Consider the following 22,336-nt stretch of genomic DNA (forward strand, 5'->3'; position numbering starts at 1 on the left):
GGTATCTTCTCGCAGTAGCGTATAGAGGTTTAGATTACGAAATAAGGTTAAAAAAAGCAATATTAGTCGTTGATTCTTTGCTGGAGCCACAGATTCGCTCTCCAAGGGCTGCGATTAATCCCACACGGCTATGATATGAACGCAGCCTACCAGTGTTTTCGCCGGTGAGGTCGGCTCACATAACGCTAGGCTAAAACAGCGCAGCGTCTTCACCAGCTGAAGCGGCTGCTAATGCCGCGTTTCCACTGCAGGGTGCGGTACGGTTCGGTTAACACCAGTCTGGTAGGGAGGGGGCGGTATAGCCCAGCTCAGTTCTGAGGTCGCGTTTCCACCACCGACAGTACCCTTTATGGTAGGCCGGATGTCGATCGCCGCGGCAGCTACGGAAACATCGCGACATCATAGCTCGAAGACCTTCTCGTTCCTCACTGCTCCATCAAGCTCCCTCTGCACGTCTTCCTCCCCAAGAATGCAGAGGAACGTCTCCACCTTGTTCGCCCCAAGCAAGCGTTTTACGCGACATGTTCATTGTAAAGAATAATACCTCGAGGCTACTGTTTGTTTGTTTTTATCCCCACGTTGCCCGGAAGTGACGATTCTGTCGACCAATCAACGGAGGGGGTGTGTAGCTCGAATTTTCCGGCACCCTTTCAGGCTTCTCAGTACCCCAACGGAGGAGTACTGAAGACGAGGGCAAAATGAGTACGGCTCAGTCCGGGTCACGCCCACTTTTGGCGATGGAAACGCAATCCGTACCGCACCTTTGCGAACCGAACCGTACCGCACCCTGCAGTGGAAACGCGCCATAAAGGTAAGTATTCTCTCTGTGTTAGTGTTAGAGTTAAGTAAGTTAAGGGGAGGCTGTTTTTGGCACCCGCTTAAGCTTATGTCTTGTTTTGTTTGCCCTCGCTGCATACAGGAGGGCTTCCTGTAGCCAGTTCTATGAAGACAGGCCGGGACAGGGCGAGGTAGAGGCTTCTACCCAGGCTTCTGAAGACGGCTCCCAGCATGTAGGAAGTGGGTCTACGGCAGGCTCAGAAGCTTCCCCGGCCACGGTTAAGCCAGTGGTCCGAATGGCACTGGCACGCTTAGGGTTAGATGAGGCTCCAGCAATAATTGCTCCAGCTATTGCATTCTTTAGGCGTGTCCCGCCACAAGATACTTTTTCTGTGCCTCCCTCCCAGCCATATATTGAGGACTTCACCGATGCTGGTCAAACCCCAGATCTCTATCTCATCACACCAGTGACAGCAGGGCCTTGGCTTCAATGCAGAATGCCAGCAAGCATGGACTTGACCGAATGCCAGCCGTATGACCTATTAACGAAGTACTATGACACAGCAGCACATATGGGCCATATCGGGAACTCCTTGTCCCATTTGATACTGGCCCTGTCTCAGTCCTTGCAATCATCCAGTGCAGATACTTCAGTGCAGAGTCTAAGTGACACGTCCTTGCATGAGAGCTTGGTAGGCTGATGTCGTCGCTTACACTTACGCTCGCCGAGCAGCACCTCATCTGCTGGGGAAATTACACTACAGACCCTTGGGTGGTGGCCACGCTTTCCCAGGGGTACAATCTCCAATTCCGACGCCGGCCCCCAAATTTACAGGGGGATTAGACTGACTACAGTCAGCGATCTCACAAGGCGACAGGCCCTCAGCCAGGAGTTATCCACCCTCCTGGAGAAAAAGGCCATCGAGCCCGTAGATCCTCAGACACAGCAAGGTGGGTTTTACTCAGTGTATTTTTTAATTCCAAAAAAAGAGGGTGGGTTTTGGGCCCGGGGACGGGCAGAGCAGGACACCGCAGCCCTCCTAGGCCATGTGGAAAGGTTGGGTCTTGCAGTCGATTATGGCAAGAGTTGTCTAATACCCAGGCAACAGGTACTGTTCCTTGGCATAACCCTGGACTCCGTCCAAATGCTTGTCTTCCCGCCTCAGCGGCGGGTAGAGGCCATCCTCCAGATCCTCCTTCTTTTTCAGGAGGACAGGATGGTAAGGTACAGCCTTTTCCTCAGGCTGTTGGGAATGTTGACGTCAGTAACGTCAATAGTGCCACTGGGCCGCCTCTACTTGCGCCTGTTCCAAGTTTGGACCAATGGCCTCCACTTAGATCCGAGGTTGCACGGATCGAAGAAAGTCGGGGTGTCCAGTCAATGCCTCCTGGCATTACAACCCTGGAGACACAGGGCATATCTTGCCAAAGGTGTGACACTGGGTTCGATACCCTCACGCCACGAGGTGGTGGTGACCGATGCTTCGCCCTCTGGCTGGGGGGCAGTGTGGCAGCACAGGGCGGTGAGAGGGCTCTGGAGTGAGCAGCACAGGACGTAGAGCATAAATGTGCTCGAGCTCCGTGGTATTTATTTAGCTCTCCATATTTGAGGGGCAGACATGTTCTGGTACGATGCGACAACAAGTCAGCTGTCTACAATGTGAACCACTAAGGGGGCACAAGGTCGGCTCAGTCATTACAGGTCGCACAGCGACTCCTTGTATTGGCTCTCCCTTACTTTTCCAGCCTCAGAACTATGTACCTTCCACAGAATACACCTCCGTAAGCCACAGAACACGTGGCAGACTTTTTTTCATGCCAGAAACCTCTGTCGGGGGAGTGGCGACTCCATCCAGAGGTCGTAGAGGCAATATTGAGCAAATATGGCACAGCAGAGGTTGACCTGTTTGCCTCAGAGTCCCCAACACATTGCCCTCTCTGGTTCTCTCTGTCAGAGACGAGTCTGATGGGACAGGATGCCTTGGCACATCCAGGGCAGTGTCAGCTCCTTCATGCCCTCCCGCCATTTCCACTGATAGGGTTAACCCCTCACAGAGTTCAGAAGGGGAACCACAGACTCCTGCTGGTTGCCCCAAACAGGCAAATGAGACCTTGGTTTCCAGTAATGTACAGACTGCTGGATGGAGATCCATGGTGCCTGCCGAAGAGGCGGGACCTGCTCTCACAGCTGGGGTGACACATCTGGCAACCCAGACCAGAGTGCCTGCAGCCATGTGGGTTTGGCCCTTGAGGGGCCAAACCCACATGGCCACTTATAATGGCATGTGACCAGGAGGTAGTTCAAACCATCATAGACTCAAGGGTCCAGTTGCACCAGCAGAACGTAAGGTCCCACTTAGGCTACGTTGAACGTAAATCACCCAAACGTTCGACTTTACACTCTACTAAAAAAATAGCAGTTGCACCAAGCAGATAGTTTCAACGTAACACTAAGTTATAACTTATCTTTTACACCTCCCCTCTAGCTGTTGTAAGTTCCATACTAACGATAAAGAACCGTTAAAAGAAAAAAACGTAAAAAGATTTAAACACTAACGCAGGGTAAAGATGGCTATTCGTTTTGAGCAATGGGAAGAGGAGTTTCAATGTGATTTGCGCCGGGAACGGATTGTCCGTGACCGTATCGATCCATTTCTTTATTATGATGATGTTGAATTATATGCGCGATTTCGGTTTTGCCGGGCGGAATATTATATTTATTTATTTATTATAAAATCCGCCATCAAATAGCTTAACCACACACCTATACCGTCCAAGCAAAGAGAATAAATGACTGAAACTGTTTTGTTTGCCCTCTCATTTGGGTGCTAACGCGTCTTCACTCGGGTAAGGTGGAAACTTGCCGGTATTTCCTGTTTACATTGTTATCTGTCAATGATTGGCTTGAAATGATCTAAACGTCATTAAAAGCGACACTGGTACACTTTATGCACTACTAGTAACGTTACAACTTAAGTTATGGTGGTGCAACCAAAATTTAGAACACCTTTAGTTTGGCACTAGCTACGTCGAGCGTAGGGTTAAGGCAGACTTTACACCCGAACTTGATCGGCTTTACGTTCTGCTGGTGCAACCGACTGAAGGCCTCCACCATGGCATTTTATGCTAACAGGTGAAAGATATTTGTGAAGTGGTGTGAGGCTCAGAGAGAGGTACCGGAGTGTTCCTCAGTGCCAATGATACTGCATTTTTTGCAATCCTACCTGGAAAGGAAGCTATCCGCTTCCACCTTAAGGGTCTATGTGGCTGCCATTTCAGCCAGGCACATTAAGGTTGATGGCCAGACGGTGGGGTCTCATTCTTTTGCTAAAGGAGCCCAGTGGAGAAACCCCCCACGGGCTATCAAGATTCCCTCATGGGTCCTACCTCTGGTACTCAGAGCCCTCCGTCTCCCCCCGTTTGAGCCCCTGGATCAGGTGCAACTGAAATGGCTGTCGGCAAAGGTTGCCTTTCTTCTAGCGAGCGCGTCAGCCAAGCGGGTGAGTGAGCTTAATGCGTTGTCAGTGAGTTAACAGTGTATACGCTGGAACTCAGATGGCACAGGGGTGGCACTGTGGCCCAACCCATCTTTTTTTACAAAGAGGAGTGTCTCAACCTCCTTGGCAGCACTATGAGGAGTGTCTCTAAGTGCGTTCAATGTAGCGGCTCACCGCACAGTGGCTGCAGCTGTTTTGCAGGAACCCTCAGGCCCTTCCTAAAAGGTGGGTACAGGATTGGTAAAAGTCATCCAGTGTTAAGCACTGCCTCTGGCAGTCAGTAAGAATGAAATAGAACGAGAGTTACGTATGTAAATACAGTTCTATGAATTCTGGATGACCGCCAGAGTTTTCTGTCACTCGGAATTTTGCGAGAAGATTCTAAAGGGACATCTTGGAGAGTGACGTGGGCTTATAGACGGGCGGCCCGACGTCATCCCCGGTCATGTGTGAATTTATAGAACCGTAGTTACATACGTAACTCATTTTTAGCTTGTTCTACATCCTGTTTCAGAGTGTAAATGAGGTGCAATTCTTCCTCCACACCTGAGGGGGCGCAGTGTCCGCAGCAGCCGGAGCACTCTGAGCACGCCCAGGATCTTCGCCCCGCCTGCCATGGACACCACGATGTCAATCAGGGACACGAACACCAGGAAGCCATCCAGGACGTTCCAGCTGCTCCTCAGATAGGTCTGTTCCCCCAGGTAGAAGCCCATGGAGACCACCTGAAACACACACATATATACACACACACACACACACACACACACACACACACACACACACACACACACACACACACACACACACACACACACACACACACACACACACACAGAACACACACACACGCACAAAGAGACACACACAGACAGACACAATGACGGACAGAAACAGACAGAGACACAGCATATCAAATATTGACATGGTTCTGGAGAAAATATCTAGTTTTGAGGGTTGGATATAGAGCTGAGGTGATGGTGATCGACTCCCTTTGGAGAGGTATTGGGTTTGATGGCCGCCGTGTCTTCGGTCTACCTGTAGATTCCCTCTGTCAGACGCCTCGCCCTTAGCACACGCGGCGTCTGACCCAGGTCGGTCTAGCTGTAGGCTCCCTGGGTCAGACGCCTCGGCCTTAACACACGCGGATGTGCTGCCTGATGTTAGATATTTAACCTGCAGGCCCATACCCTACTGGACTTTGCTCTGGATCAAATGGTCTGCTCGTTACTCCGTATTAAAGGTGTTGAGGAGGTGGGAATCCCTGCAGTAAGAATATGAGATGAACTATCTATATTTTATTACACATATATATATATTAGTGGTGGGCATAGATTATTTTTTTAAATCTAGATTAATTCCAAAAATATTCTAGATTAATCTAGATTAAAATGGTTAGTTTACCTTGACAGCGGTCAATTATACTGGGCAATGGTGATTTATCAAATATAATTGATAAATTAAGTGCCCATGCAAGTGAACGGAGCATAAACAAAAATAATTAACAGCTGAACGTTGGGAAGGCCCTTGCAAGTGAATGGAACAGTCTACAGCATTGAGAAGAGCCGTGTAATAATCCATACTAATGTAAGGTTTAGAAGTTAAATATTTGAAAGTTGTAGAATAAATTAATATAATTTATATTGGAGTTAATTTGCTATAAATGTACTTAAAATCAGTTAATCATTTACATATTTATGTTACACAATTATTACATATTTACATGTTTACATATTTAACACAGTAAGGATATTCTGTTGAATCTGCCTCTCTGATTCCCTCACGTTTACCTCAGTCTAAATTCTAGCCTCTGATTGGTTAGTTCAGTCACGTGATGGGTCCGAAAAAGGAAGTGTTTGAAAATAGATTAACGGCGATATTTTTTTGATCGCGCGATAAAAGTTTCGCGTTAACGCAGCCGTTAACGCCGATAACGGCCCACCACTAATATATATACATATATATAAGATATTATCGTTGATTTGATGGAATGGAAGTTAAAAATAAGACGTGTCTGTCTCCACATTCCTTCTAAACCCTCTCAGTGAATTCCTTCCCCTGACCCAACGAGTCGTGATGAACCGTCAGACATTGAGGTTGTCACAGCGCTGACCTATCAGGGCCTCTCGTCTTAACGACGGATGCTGATTGGTTAGGAGTTCAGGAGGCCTTCAGCAGACTCCTCTGGTCTGGGGTCAAGTTGGATCATTTAGAGTCCCCTCACATCCAGTCGCTACTCTGATGATCTGTTCCTTACACTCACGGTCTGAGGAATAGTAATCATCAGGAGGTAGACCCTAGCCCTAACCACAACCCCCCTCCTCAACCTCCTCCACCCTAAACCTCTCCAGCTCCACCCTCCACACCTCCCCCTCCTCCACCCTACACACCTCCCCCTCCTCCACCCTACACACCTCCACCCTCCTCAACCCTACACAGCCCCATCTGGACACCCACCCCCTCCCACCACCCCCTTTTCCACCCCCCTTCCACCACCCCTTCCTCCCCCCTCCACTGCTCGACACCACCCCGTCCAACCCCCCTCTCCAAGCGCTCCCCCCAGTGAGGAGATCCGCCTCTCCTGCTGGTTTCCTGTCTCTGTGTTTGGGCTCAGCCAGTGATGGTGAGCACGTTATGATCTCTGAACCGCCTCATGAACGCTCACACACCGTAACCCAGAGTGTGATGGGGACACTGTATTCTGATTGGCTCTCCCATCGGGCTCCCATCACGCACCTGGGCAGAAGCTTTAGGATGCCAGGGAGTGATTAATAGTTTACTGAGGCATACCAGCCCCCGATTACACACACACTCAAACACACACACATTCACACACACACACACACACACACACACACACACACACACACACACACACACACACACACACACACACAATCCCAGACACAGACGCATACCCACAAACAGACACACAGACACACACACACACTCACACACAGACAAACACCCACCCACCCACCCACCCACCCACCCACCCACACACACACACACACACACACACACACACACACACACACACACACACACACACACACACACACACACACACCACACTCATAATGACACACACACACACACACACACACACACACACACACACACACACAGACACACACACACACACACACACACACACACACACACACACACACACACACACACACACACACACACACATACTCCAGCCCAGACACAGAGGAGGCAAGTCTGGGCTTCCTGGCTGCCTGCGATTGGTTAATAATTAATTGCTGCGGTGCATAATTGATGGTCCGCTTGTGCCAAAACCCTCAGTTTTGGCACAAGCCAATCCACAGACCGAGTAAAGTGGGAGGGAGGGAGATGGGTGGGGAGGCAGGGAGGGAGCGGCGGGGGGGGGGGGGGGGGGGGGGGGGGGAGGGAGGGATTGTTTGCTTGACAGCCTGTGCAGTCTAGCAGACAGTAGGATGAGAGGAGAGGTGGAGACACGGCAAGGAGGAGCTCTACCCGGGACTGGTTTCAGCCCTAAATTACTAACGGAGCTTAATTGATCCTCGGCAATAAAACGGGGGACAGGCCACGATGTAGCTCAGGGCTCCTGAGAACAGTGCTATAAACACACCCACCTTGTGTTCTTGTTTTTTATTAAACGATTTATGGTGACTATATGCTCTGTAAGGTGACCTTGGGTGTCTTGAAAGGCGCCTCTAAATTAAATGTATTATTATTATTATTATTATTGTAAACACTCAGACAAGGGTTTAAATGAGACCAGTACGTGAGTGCACTGAATTTCGTTGTACCTCTGTGCAATGACAAATAAATATATCCTATCCTATCCTATCCTAAACCAACACGACACCATGAGAACACAGAAGCAGACTGTGAGGATACAACAAAATAAAAGGTAGGAGGTGTGTGTGTGTGTGTGTGTGTGTGTGCGTGTGTGTGTGCGTGTGCGTGTGTGTGTGCTTGCATGTGCGTGTAAGTGTGTGCGTTTGTCGGAGAGTTGAAGGGTTACTTTGAGGGTCATCTCGCTCACGAAGATGGCAGTGAAGATGTAGTTGGAGATGGTGAGGAAGACTCGCTCCTGAATGAGAGGGAGGAAGAGGAACAAAATGAGACCAACAGAGAGAAACGAGGAAGAGGAGGTGAAGAAGGTTGTGGACAGAGGTCCATTCAGGAGAACCTCCTGAATGCACCACATGTTGCATCATGTTGAGACGACACAGGGCTCTCTGCTTTAGCAGTTAGTGTTGTTGTAGTGAGGGGACGCACTCACGCACGCACGCACAGACACACACACATATACACGCACACACACACACAGACAGACACAGACACACACACACACACACACACACACACAGACGCACACACAGACGCACACACACACACACACACACACACACACACACACACACACACACCTCCACACACACACACACACACGCGCGGCCTCACCAGGCTGCCCTGCAGGATCTTTGGCCGCTCCAGAGCGACGGTGATGCAGTTGGAGAAGATGAAGGCCAGGACGATGTAGTCGAAGAGCTTGTGGGCGATGATGGCCTGACAGAGCTGTCTGAACCTGGGGAGGGGGGAGACAGGGGGGAGGGGGACAGGGGAGACAGGGTGGGAGGAGGAGAGGAGACGGGGGGATGGGGGAGGTGGAAGAAGAGGAGAGGAGGAGATGAGGATGAGGAGAACCAGAGAAGAGAACGTATAGCTGTAGTTCTATTATCTGTGATCTGCAGATACAGAGCGAGGCAGCAGCAGTGATTAGGAGCGGTTTACGGTGACGGGGGCGATGTTCACTCCATCAATTCCTCCTCCAATCCTGTATTGAGGTTGAACAAATGAGTGAACAACGACTTTGATGAAAAGGCTTTTGTAAAAAGAGCCAAACTAATGAGTAGCTGACCCTGAACATGTACATCCTAGAACTGGCTGCCAACATCACACTAACACTGGTGACTCCTCTCCCCTGAAACTGGTCATGTTCCTTCCTGGCTAACAATGTATTTCGACCAATCATGTCGCTGGGGCCGGTGTCTGTATGGGTTTAAACCTGGGAGGAACGCTGGCCACTGGAGAATACGTCTTGTCAAATCATCGAACAAGGGGTGTTGATTTAACCCCAAAGTCATTTATTCAGATCCTCAAGCTTACCACTTTGCACAGACTCTTTCTGGACGGTTTTTGCATTCAACTCCAAAGTTTTGAGCAATTAGCACCATGATACTGCATTGGATAGCTGTTGGTTGGATAGCTGTCAGTTTGTCTACATACACTGTATCTGTCCCTATCAAATAAATAAACCATGATAAATAAACCATGAATAAATAAACCATGAATAAATAAACCATGAATAAATGAAGGTTACAATCGATGCTTTAATCCAGCAGCTCCTCCCTGTGTAAACCTGGCAACCCGTCTCCCCTGTCAAGGTGCAGGGGGCCGGAGCTGGCAACCACTCTGCGTCCCCCCAGCAGACAGTGATGATCATCCTGAGGGCGTCCCATAATGATAGAATTATGATCATCAGTGTAGTAATGATAGACAGCAGACTTTCCTGAATAAAGAGGTTTCTGTCAGGGGCTTTAATGGCTGCCAGCGGACGTGTAGCAGAGGAGGGACAACATCAGGCCTCCTAGCCTAGATAAAAGCTAACATGCTAACATGCTAACAAAAAGCTAGCAGCAGGCCTCCTAGCCAAGATTAAAGCTAACATGCTAACAACAAGCTAGCAGTGGGCCTCCTAGCCTAGATCACAAGCTAAAATGCTAATAACAAGCTAGCAGCAACCCTACTGACGGACCTACACCCGCCCCCCATACACAGGACACCTACCCCTACTGACGGACTTACACGACCCCCCCCACAACCCTGAGGACCATACCCCTACACCCCCCCCCCCCTCCCCCACAGGACATCTTCCCCTACTGACGGACCGGCCAATGCCGTTGAATGCATTGTGTCAATAAGTCAGAAAAAGTAGTATCCATAATCTGAATATTGGCAGATGGATGTTTGGCAATGTCTCGACGTCACAACGGGAACCAACATGTGGGAGCAAATCAGGTGACCTCTAACAAGAGGGCGGAGCCATCGAGTGTGTGAGACTAACTTATTCTCCGGGGAGAAGAGGAAGACGGACCACTCCTCTCTGGTCTCACACCAGTCCGGTCTGTAGACCTCCAGCATCTTCTGCACCCGGAAACACAGACTCTGGACCAGGGATACACACACACACGCACACACACACACACACACACACACACACACACACACACACACACACACACACACATACACACACACATACAGCAAGAGGAAGGTTTTTAGTTATCCATGAATCAAATATTAAGGCACGCCCAATCGTATACAATATGTACATTTACATTTGATAATACAACCCCTACCTGATCCTTATTGACATATATCTGTACTGTCAAACCCCTACCTGCTCCTTAATGACCTGTCTCTGTACTGTCTAACCCCTACCTGCTCCTTAATGAAATGTATCTGTACTGTCTAACCTTACCTGCTCCGTAATGACCTGTCTCTGTACTGTCTAACCCTACCTGCTCCTAAATGACCTTTCTCTGTACTGTCTAACCCCTACCTGCTCCTTAATGACCTGTCTCTGTACTGTCTAACCCCTACCTGCTCCTTAATGACCTCTCTGTACTGTCTAACCCCTACCTGCTTCTAATGACCTGTCTCTGTACTGCCTAATCCTACCTGCTCCTTAATGACCTGTCTCTATACTATCTAGCCCTCCCTGCGCCTTAATGACCTGTCTCTATATTGTCTAAACCCTACCTGCTCCTTAATGACCTGTCTGTACTGTCTAACCCTACCTGCTCCTTAATGACTTGTCTCTTTACAGTCTAACCCAGTGGTTCTCAACTTTTTTTGAGCAAACGCCCCCCTGACCGTACCCTGATCCTCTGGCGTACGGTCAAAATTAAAATAAACTAACAACCCCCACTCACACTCGTGTTATATTGCTTAAAGTTGTCAGTGCATCGTTTTTCATTGATTTTACGTTGGTCACTAATAGCAATGAATGCCCTCTGAGTCGGTTTTGGTGCAAAAAATATTAATGAATATTCATGAAATGCAATTAAACTTCCAGAGAGAGAGAGAGAGAGAGAGAGAGAGAGAGAGAGAGAGAGAGAGAGAGAGAGAGAGAGAGAAGAGTTGAGGAAGAAAAGGTTGGATTGAACATTCATTCAGTGCGGGCACTCCCGTGACTCCCGGCTGCCACGTCTCCCGTCGTGCCGCGGCACCCTGCGGCCCGGGCACCTTGACCTTGGGCACCGCGACGACTCCCACGACTCCCGCCATGCCCCGTGAACGAATGAATGAATGGCCCGGGAACCACGGGCACCGCGGCCCGGGCAACGCGGACTCCACGAAAACAGATCGCATGCAGAGGCCTAATAAGGCCTATATATTTTGTATTTGAAATGCAACAGCTTTTCGTGGAGACTATGCTCAGAGCAGCTGGAACTGAACAAGAGGAAGGAGGAAAACGGGCTATGAAACAAAATTTGATATTTTTTTCTTGCTATCGGCCATGTTTGATTGTGTTGTGTTGGTTATTGAACTGTTAACCCGCGAACTTGGGTTATGTTTATCAGAGTTACTATAGAGATCATGACGATACCGCGCTGTATTATCTATGTTCCACTGCGCATAGACAGTAAAAAGTAGCTGAGATGGTAGAGGGGTTAGAAACCAATAAATGAAAATAGGCTATTTATTTCAGGTAGCCTATTTTTTTACTAAAAAAAAAAACATATACCGTATTTTCCGCACTATAAGGCGCACCTGAGTATAAGCCGCAGCAGCTAAATTGAATGATGTGTACATAGATAAGCCGCACTGGACTATAAACCGCGGGTGCAGTGATGTTGCTAGGTACGCGTCCTGCGTCCCTGACACATTAAAATCTGAAAGGACGCACTAAACTCACTATCCATGCGTCCCGGGGACGCATCTCATTTTCCCCATGAAAAACGATACATTGTGAACATTAAACAACTCGTGTTTAATCACAGTAACTGGCTTCTTGTGAGCAGACCGGACAAGCGCTGTTTCAACCCTCTGCTGCGCATCTACTCGGCGCAGACGTGATCCCTGTGCAAAAAGTATCGCGACATGCTAATTTAGCCGCTACCAAAACAACCGCTGATTTCATTTCAACAATTAAAAATACGAACTTCATAGTAAATAAACCCACGTTTCCACTGCTCGATGCTGTGCTCATTCGTGTCGATTATGTTGTAACGTTTTAGGGGACGTGCTGTAATGAAATATATGAAACATATTTCAGTGGTGGTGATGAAAACTACATTGAACGGCAGCCGCCATATTGTTATGCCCAAACGGCGCCTGCGCATACATCGCGCTTCCAACGAGATCCCGTTTTTCTCGAGAAACAGGCAGAGAAGAGAGAACGCAAAAATGCCACCAAAGAAAAAGATGAAACCTATTGCAGGTCAGCAAACTATTGCAGCTGCATTTTCTGTCCCCACTACCTCTGCACTCCTCCGGTCTACGGTACGGCCACACCAACCGCGTTACTCGCGTTAGGGGCGTCCAAACTCGGCATTTTTGCATAGGGAACCATTAGTATAGGCGAGTAGACGCGTTACATGCGTTGAAGCGTCGCGTCATCTTTGGTGTTTGGTTTTTTGGTTTGATAGTATGTTTGGTTTGATAGTTATGACGAAGAGGGTACGCTCCGTTCACTTGCATGGACAGAGTGTCTGGATGCTAAGCAACCTCAATGTCTTGGCGGACTATTTCTCTGCTGATCAACACTACGAATGCTGGAAACACACCAGACACACCATGTGAAGTTATTTAACCCGATTATTGTTATTTATATCAGAGATTATTTAATCTAACCCGATCTTCACCCTGCTACCCTCTGGCAGGCGCTACCGGGCCACTACAGCCCGCACCTCCAGACTGCAGAACAGTTTCATCCCCAGGGCCATCACAGAACTTAATAATCACACTACACTCCTACCCTCCACCCAGCACAACTGCACTTTTGTTAGTGGTTGCACAAACAAATTTCGTTGTGTATCCAATGCACAATGACAAATAAAGTCTATTCTATTCTATTCTATTCTAAACTCTTCACCCAAACGCGGCGGCGTTTGGGTTTCCTACCTCGGACTCCAGCGCAGCCACGGCCGACAACTATCTTTATTCTGGGTGGAAATAGTAACATTGTTACGCCATTAAATGCGTTTATGGAAACATTTTTAGCGAGAAATGTGCATTTTACTTTCATAATGTTCGCTCGGTGAATGTGAAGGATGTTTGGTTTGATAGTTATGACGAAGAGAGAACGCTCCGTTCACTTGCATGGACAGAGTGTCTGGATGCTAAGCAACCTCAACGTCTTGGCGGACTATTTCTCTGCTGATCAACACTACGAATGCTGGAAACACACCAGACACACCATGTGAAGTTATTTAACCCGATTATTGTTATTTATATCAGAGATTATTTAATCTAACCCGATCTAGCTCTATCACCCAAACACGGCGGCGTTTGGGGTTCCTACCTCGGACTCCAGCGCAGCCACGGCCGACGACTATCTTTATTCTGGGTGGAAATAGTAACATAGTTACGCCATTAAATGCGTTTATGGAAACATTTTTAGCGAGAAATGTGCATTTTACTTTCATAATGTTCGCTCGGTGAATGTGAAGGATGTTTGGTTTGATAGTTATGACGAAGAGGGAACGCTCCGTTCACTTGCATGGACATGGACTCATCTAGCTGCGTTGGCGCATTGACGCGTTGGAAGCGTTGAACCACCACACAATGATCAAGCGTCAGGTTAGGCGCGTTACTCGCGTTATCCAACGCGAGTAACGCGTTTGGTGTGGCCGCACCAATAGAGTTAAAGTCTGTGGACTCGTCTGTAACCTGTAAAATCCATAGATTAGCCGCACCGTTATATAATCCGCAGACTCGAAAAATTGGGAAAAAGGCGCGGTTTATAGTCTGAAAATTACGGTAATAAAAGAAAAAGTTTATAATCCCCCCCCAAAAATCGAATCACGTTCCCAGCGCCCTCCTAGGTTGTACGAACGCCCCCCAGGCCCCGTTGAGAAACCATGGTCTAACCCTACCTGCTCCTTAATGACCTGTCTCTGTACTGTCAAACCCTACCTGTTCCTTAATGAGTGTCAGCTGAGCGACTCCCGAGTAGAATATTTCCAGAGTATTCCTCTGCTCTCCGGTCTGAGTGTAAACACGGTCCCTCCAGTGGGGGCCCGGTCTGTTGGAGCAGACATCTGTCCCCCCCCCCCAACCTCTACATCCTCTATCATTAATCATGTTTCCTCCCTACAGTTTACTATGCTCCCCTGCTGCAGCCTGCCCACACTCAGCTCTGCAGCCTGGAGGACCACCACGTTAACCAGGGTGGAAGTCAGTGAGCTCTGGTAAAGACACTTCTGCTCTGTTTGGACACTTTGATCCAAAGCCTGTCACCTTATGCTGAACGTCTTTGGTATTTTTCTGAGTAGATCTTCCTAATTGATCGAGTCTGTACATAATCTGACAGCACACTATGGAATCCCAAAGTATTCTTAACATCTTAACTAATTAACATTCTCCTTCATTCTCTCTCTCCCCCCCTCTCCCTCTCTCTCCCCTCTATCTCTCCCCCCTTCCCTTTCTCTCTCTCTCCCTGCCTCCCTCCCTCCCCCTCTCCCCCCTCCCCCCCCCCCCCCCCCCCCCCCCCCTCTCTCTCTCTCTCTCTCTCTCTCTCTCTCTCTCTCTCTCTCTCTCTCTCTCTCTCTCTCTCTCTCTCTCCCCCTCTCACTCCCTTCTCCCCAACTCTCTGTCTCGGTCTCTCTCTCTCCCCCTCTCCCACCTCTCCCCCCCTCTCCCTCCCCCTCTCCCCTCTCTCTCTCTCCTCACGTAGTCCGTCTCGTCGTCCAGGTCCTCCTGGTCCTTCCTGCGTGTGTTGACCTGAGGGAAGACCTCCGCCATCAGCTGGGTGGAGGAGGAGGCCCCGCCCCCCCCGGCCGGCCTCAGGGGGGGGGGCTGGAGGAGCTGGGCGAGGGGGGTCTTCCCGTTACAGTCCTGGTGGTCGGAGGCCAGGGCCCCGCCCCCGGCCCCGCCCCCGATCAGCAGCCCCCCGGTGCAGCTCTTCTTGCGGGGCTGGGCGTGGAGCGGGCCGGGGGGGAGGAGCGGGAGGGGGGGGGACCGGAGGGGAAGGGGAGGGAGGCCAGGCGGGGTGGGGAGCTGCAGGAGGTGGGGGAGCTCCAGGGAGAGGGCCCGGCGGTCCCGCCGCGGCACGAAGTGTCCCGGGAGGAGCAGGGGGGGGAGGTGGAGGGGGCGGGGGGAGGAGGGGGGAGGGCCGAACTGCAGGAGGAGCGACTCCTCGTCCCGGGGCCCCCAGTGGTGGTGGTAGTGGTGGGGGGAGGAGGCAGCGCGCGGGCCCCTCACACGGAGGCTGCCCCGCCCCTGGGCGTGGCCGTAGAGGGGGCGGGGCTCAGTGGAGGAGGGGGCGGGGGAGGAGGTTGGGGAGGTGGGGGTGGAGGGGGAGTAGGTGTTCCAGCTGGAGCGTCGCGCCCACAGTGCCTGGAGGCGGGGCTCCAGGGACCGACCCCAGTGGTGGGGGTGGTGGTACCCCCGGTCGAGATACTGGGAGAGAGAGAGAGAGAGAGAGAGAGAGAGAGAGAGAGAGAGAGAGAGAGAGAGAGAGAGAGAGAGCCAGAGAGAGCCAGAGAGGGGGAAGAGAGGGGGGAGAGGGAGCCAGAGAGAAAGACAGACACATATCATAATAATCATAATAAAAAAAAGACAAAAAAGGATACATTGAGAGAGAGGTGTGACTGGATTAACTTGACAGTGGCAAGATTGTAACACCTATCAATGCACACACACACGCTTCATGACCTTTAGCATTACTCCATCTGAACCGTGACGGTAAACCAGTGATCTCCCATCTCCTTCCCCAATCCACCTCTCCCCTCTCCTCCCCAATCCCCCTCTCACCTCTCCTCCCCCAGTCCCCTTCTCCCCTCTCCTCCCCCCCTCCCCTCTCCTCCCCAGTACCACTCTCCTCCCCTGATCCCCCTCTCCCCTCTCCTCCCCCAGTCCCCCGCTCCCCTCTCCTCCCCAGTACCCCTCACTCCCCCCCTGCCCAGTGGCCCCGCCCCTCTCACCAGTCCCCTCTGCTCCAGGTCGCTGCGGCCCAGTGAGATGACGCTGGTCTTGCGGGCCCCCAACCAGGCCAGGGTCTCCCCGGGGTACAGGGTCTCCCCGGGGAACAGGGTTTCCCTGGGATACAGCGCAGGGACCAGGGGCAGGTCCAGGTGGCCGTTGGGGGTCAGGGTGCAGATCTTAGGGTCTGGGGGCAACCCAGGGAGAGACAGTTAGAGGGCCCTGTCTTGCATCCGGCGCAATTGACTTAATCACTGGCGCATGTGTCGTTGCTAGTTTGCAACTGACGCAGAGCGTTCCTTTCCCTCCTGCGCCATGCGCCTGTAAATTAGGGTATGATCTTGCGCCTCAAGGGGCGGTTCGGCGTGTTCTTGCGCAAACGTTCCCTGGTGCTATTTTGCAGTTTCAGAAACCACTTGCTCCACAAACCAGGAAATACCTGGTTTAAAGTCAGTGGCGCATTGTTCAGATGCTATTTTAAGGGCGCATGCATAATGTTTCTTGTGCACCTCGCGCATACACTTTGTTTCTCTCATCTACCTAGCCACACATTCTTGGCAAATTATTTGGGAAAGAACAGCTGATACAGCGATAATAAGTTGTACTTTTAAATCAATGCATCTGCAAACACAACGTACAGCAAACACATAGGATTGATGAGTATTTGATCGTGAGAAAACATTGTTTTACCGCGAGTGAGTGTTAAAAATAATGAATGAAGTGTGTTTTTGTGTAAAAGAATGCGCGTGTGTGCGTCCATCTGTTTAAACACACGCAAACTAAACACGTAACGCATAATACAGTCCATGGTAATGTATATTAACGGGGGGACACATGCATATTAGGAACACAAGTCAATAACGATAATGCATACAATACTGATAAGCAGGGGCGGATGGTGTATAGGGGCGATTTGGGCGACGCACTACCAACTGGGAGAATGAGGATTTTTTTTCTAACAAATTACATCGCAGCAAAAGTAGTTTTCAGTGTTCTAGACATATTACCTGTCATTGTCCAAACCAGAATCGTCAGAATCGTCGCGTTTCAAATGGTCCCGCCTCTCTCTGGGCGAATTCATTGACGTGGAAAATCGCCCAAGGATTCTCCGTTGACTGCCATGTTAAAACTTTTTTTTTCGGAAAATTAGCCTTCAATGCATTTTCAATGGGGATATGGGACTCGCCCTAACGTGCTTGCGTCATACGTAACTGGGCAAAGAGCGCGAAGGGATATCTTCGATCAAGTAACTTGCTAATTTCAACATGGCTGCTGATGTGTGCAATTCCCTTGCGTCTCTGAAAGAAGTTTCTTTTAGTCGACGATCCAATTCAGATAAATTGGCATTAAAACAATCAGGACCTCCAAGACCAAAATTAATAAAAAAGCGGTCGCACGTCGACATTCTGTACCAGAAGCTCCAGAAGAAGGCCATTGATGCAGTCTTCATCAAAGGGGCCCTCGAGAGCTTCACAAGCAGTGTGCAGACCATTAGGTAAGATAACATTTATATTATTTGATCCATCTCAAAGCAAAGCTTTGTTATGAGAACATATGCATGAAAGGAGACTGTATTTGTTTGTTTTTTTTATAATATATTGCCAGTGGTGTAATCTAGCATGCTTTACTCTGTGCTGGACATCCTGGTTAGGCGAGGCACAATGGATAGCTAAAAAAACAGTGTTTAACACTAACATTATGCATCCCTGCCCATTTAAGTGGGTATGCTGAGCATGCCTTCAGTGTGTCTTGAACAACCACACATAAAAGGTTGCCCATATTATATTGATAGTTGATCGTATTTGTCTAAATGCATGCTTGATAAAATAGATAAAAAAGCAGTGGATAGCTAAAAAAACTGTTTAACACTAACATTATGCATTCCTGCCCATTTTAAGTGGGTATGCTGACATCTTTTTACTGGATAAAGTGTGAACATGTGCATCACGTAGACTACAAACACATTATTGGTTTGTTTGCATTCAGAGACTCTGACCAGCTGCAAGAGCCATCAGGAACCGACAGACCAAGGACGGCTTTGACAGAAGAGGTGAAGCAGAGGCTGTCTGAAGAGGTCTGCGACACGATCCTAGCTCACACCAAAGTGAGGTTCTCTTTCACTGGCCACCTTGTGAGTGCTACCTTAGTACAAGGAAATATGTTTGAAAGGTACTGCCATTAATTTCCTGCTGATGCTCTGAATGCCACTGTGAAGGCATATCCCACGCTGAACAAGGCAAAGCTCAAGACGGAATTGTCTCTGATCTATGAGAATCCTGAATCAATTTTGCAGCTTCAGTGTGCATATTGCTTGTAGTTCTCTACAAACCTATGGTGGCATCATGCCTTCAGTGTGTATATTGTATATAGTTCTCTGCAAACCTATGGTGGCATCATGCCTTCAGTGTGCATATTGTATAATAGTTCTCTGCAAACCTATGGTGGCAACATGCCTTCAGTATCCATATTGTATGTAGTTCTCTGCAAACCTATGGTGGCATCATGCCTTCAGTGTGCACATTGTGGGCGCCTGGTCTCTGAGGCACAACAGTGGGATCACCAATCAGAATAGAACAGGCGGAAGCGGGGGTTGCGGTGAAATCAACTTAAGTCATTTATTTACAAAAAGGTGCAGGGGGAAAAGGGAGGGGGCAAAAGGCAACTCAAATCTTCACCGGGTTGGCGGCTGTCGTCAGGGTGCCCTTTCTGGCTCTTCCTTGGGTGGGGCCAGAGAGAGAGAAAGATAGTCCGAGGTTAGTGGGGTCTGTGGTCCCTGCCACTGACCTCTTCACCCTAGCTCGGCTTGGGTTTCCTCTTCAAGTCGTTGGGGTTCCTCTTCAAGTCGTTGGGGTTCCTCTTCAGCTGCCGGCCATGAGACTGGCCTAACGTGTCTCTGGTCTCCACACGCTCCTCCAGCCAGCCTGTCTTCAGCCTGTTCTGGTGGAGTTAAAAAGGCCCTCTGATTGCAGGGCTAACTCAGCGCACCTGTGCAGGGTAAGCTGAGTAGTACCTCCCATCCAGAACCACACCCCTTGGCTGCCTTTGCCTGCCTTTGTGGCCACCCCGTGGCCATGTGGGGCACTGCTCAGCGGCTGGGCCACCACATACCCCCACCCTCAGCTCTGAACCTCGGTGGGGAGCGACAGACCAACAGCAATCATCCCTTCTCGACATGGCATCAGCGTTCCCATGAAGCTTCCCTGCCCTGTGTTCCACTGTAAACTTGAAGTCCTGCAGGTGTAAAAACCAACGGGTTATTCTGGCATTCTTGTCTTTGTTATGGGCCATCCACTTCAGTGGAGCGTGGTCAGTTACTATTGCAAACTCGCGGCCTAGCAAGTAATAACGTAATTTTTCCATGGCCCATTTAACTGCCAGGCATTCCTTTTCTATGGTTGCATAGTTTCTCTCGTGTGGTAGTAGTTTGCGGCTGACAAAGGTTACCGGGTATTCCATGCCGTCGTGTATTTGGGACAGGACCGCCCCAAGTCCTACCTCCGATGCGTCTGTCTGTAGCACAAACCTCCTGCTGAAGTCAGGTGTGTGCAACACAGTCTCGCTGCACAGGGCCGTCTTCAGACGATTGAAGGCCTGCTCGGTCTGGTCCGTCCACTTCACCTTGTTTGGTGCGCTCTTGCTTGTCAGCTCATGCAGGGGGGCAGCTATGGAGGCAAAGTTAGGAATGAACTGTCGATAATATCCCATTAACCCTAGGAAGGTCCTCACCTGACGTTTCGTCTGGGGTTGGGGCCAGGTTGCTATGGCATCGACTTTCTTCTCTTGGGGTTTGACATTTCCTCGCCCCACAGTGTACCCAAGGTAGTTCGCCTCCTCCAGGGCCAGGGAACACTTTTTAGGGTTGGCCGTCAGCCCTGCTTCCCGCAAGGCCTGGATGACAGCTTCTAGGTGCCGGAGGTGGATATCCCATGACGTGCTATGGATAATGATGTCATCGATGTAAGCTGCTGCATAGTCCCGATGTGGTCGTAGCACCTTGTCCATGAGCCTCTGGAAAGTTGCCGGGGCCCCATGAAGTCCAAATGGGAGGACCCGGTACTGGAAGGCCCCGTCTGGTGTCGAGAACGCCGTCTTCGGTTTTGCTTGTGGCGTTAGTGGCACCTGCCAATACCCCTTGGTTAAGTCTAATGTAGAGATGAACCGGGCAGGTCCTAACCTTTCGACCAGCTCATCCACACGGGGCATAGGATAAGTGTTGAATAGAGAGATCTCGTTCAGTTTTCTATAGTCATTGCAGAACCTAATGCTACCATCAGGCTTCCCAACAAGGACTATAGGACTGGACCAGGCACTGTGGGACTCTTCCACGACCCCAAGGTCAAGCATTTTCCTCACCTCCTCTCTGATGGCTTCTCGTCTGGCCTCCGGGATTCGATACGGTCGAAGTCTTACCGTCTTTCCCGGCTCGGTTTCAATGTCATGGGCGATGACTGTTGTCCTCCCTGGGGTCTCAGAGAAGACATCTTTGCTCCTGGCGAGCAGTTCTCCGAGGGCCTGTACCTGTCTGGACGACAGCTGATCGCCCATTTTCACTGGCGGTAGACTCTGGGGAGACAGGTTGGCACTGAAGACATTGGAGGGGACAGGGGGAGGTTCATGCCATGGCTTCAGTAAGTTTACGTGATAAATTTGCTTGCCTTTCCTTCGGCCAACCTGTCGTATCCTGTAGTTCACTGGTCCCATTCGTTCCATTATCTCATAAGGTCCTTGCCATTTGGCTAAAAACTTGCAGGCATTCGTGGGGACCAAGACCATCACTTTGTGTCCTGGTTCGAACTCTCTCACCTGGGCTCCTCGATTGTACACCCGTGCCTGTTGTGCCTGGGCTTGCTGCATGTGTTCACGAACCAAGGGCCACACCTGGGTCATTCGGTGGTGCATCTGCTCCACGTGCTCCACGACACTGCGCTGGGGGGATGGCTGCTGCTCCCAGGCTTCCTTGGCCACATCCAGCATGCCCCGGGGTCTCCGTCCGTACAATAGTTCGAATGGTGAAAATCCAGTGGAACCCTGGGGAACTTCACGTATGGAGAAAAGGACATGAGGTAGCAGCTGGTCCCAATTCTTACCATCCACCTCTACAACTTTGCGCAGCATGTGCTTGAGGGTTTGATTGAACCTTTCCACGAGTCCATCTGTCTGAGGGTGGTAGACAGAGGTTTTAATTTGCCTCACCTTCAGACTTTGGCACAGTCTTTTCATCACCCCAGACATAAAGCAGGATCCCTGGTCTGTAAGGATTTCCTCAGGCAATCCCACTCTACTGAAGAGCAGGAACATTTCCCGGGCGACCGCCCTTCCTGTTGCCGAGCGTAGGGGAATTGCCTCTGGATACCGCGTGGCGTAATCCAGAATGACTAAGATATAGCGGTGGCCGCTGCTAGACTTCGGGAGGGGTCCGACAATGTCCATGCCAATCCTACTAAAGGGGGTTTCAATGATTAGAAGGGGTATTAAGGGATTTCGGTACGCTACCTTAGGGGAGTTGATTTGACACTCTCCACAGTGTCGACAGTATTCCTCCACGGCTCTCTTGACCCCCGGCCAGTAGAAGCGGCTGAGGACACGGTCATAGGTCTTTTCTCTCCCTAAATGCGCCCCTAGTAAGTGGGAGTGTGCTAGGTACAACACTTTTGTGACATATTCCCTGGGGACAAGCAACTGTTCACAGATTCCAGAGTCTTTTCGTGTTACTCGGTACAGCAGCTTATTTTTAACCATGAAATGGGGAAAAGACACTTGACTCACCCCATCCTGGTTTTGGCCCTCAATCACTCGGACATCCCTCCAGGCTTGGGTCAGGTTGGGATCCTGCAGCTGGGCTGACCCGAATC

The 22,336-nt window shown here is 50.1% G+C and overlaps 1 protein-coding gene across 1 annotated transcript in view; it reads right to left on the reverse strand.

Annotated features, from left to right (window-relative positions):
• LOC115556964 (voltage-dependent T-type calcium channel subunit alpha-1I-like) overlaps positions 1 to 22,336 on the reverse strand; it is a 204,845-nt gene that overhangs the window by 43,345 nt on the left and 139,164 nt on the right. Inside the window, 7 exon segments of the mRNA XM_030374435.1 lie at positions 4,821 to 4,999; positions 8,293 to 8,361; positions 8,736 to 8,859; positions 10,399 to 10,499; positions 15,234 to 15,499; positions 15,677 to 15,962; positions 16,487 to 16,671. Coding sequence (XP_030230295.1) covers positions 4,821 to 4,999; positions 8,293 to 8,361; positions 8,736 to 8,859; positions 10,399 to 10,499; positions 15,234 to 15,499; positions 15,677 to 15,962; positions 16,487 to 16,671 — 1,210 coding nt within the window.

This window comes from Gadus morhua, chromosome 2 (assembly GCF_902167405.1).
Source record: "Gadus morhua chromosome 2, gadMor3.0, whole genome shotgun sequence".
NCBI lineage: Eukaryota > Metazoa > Chordata > Actinopteri > Gadiformes > Gadidae > Gadus > Gadus morhua.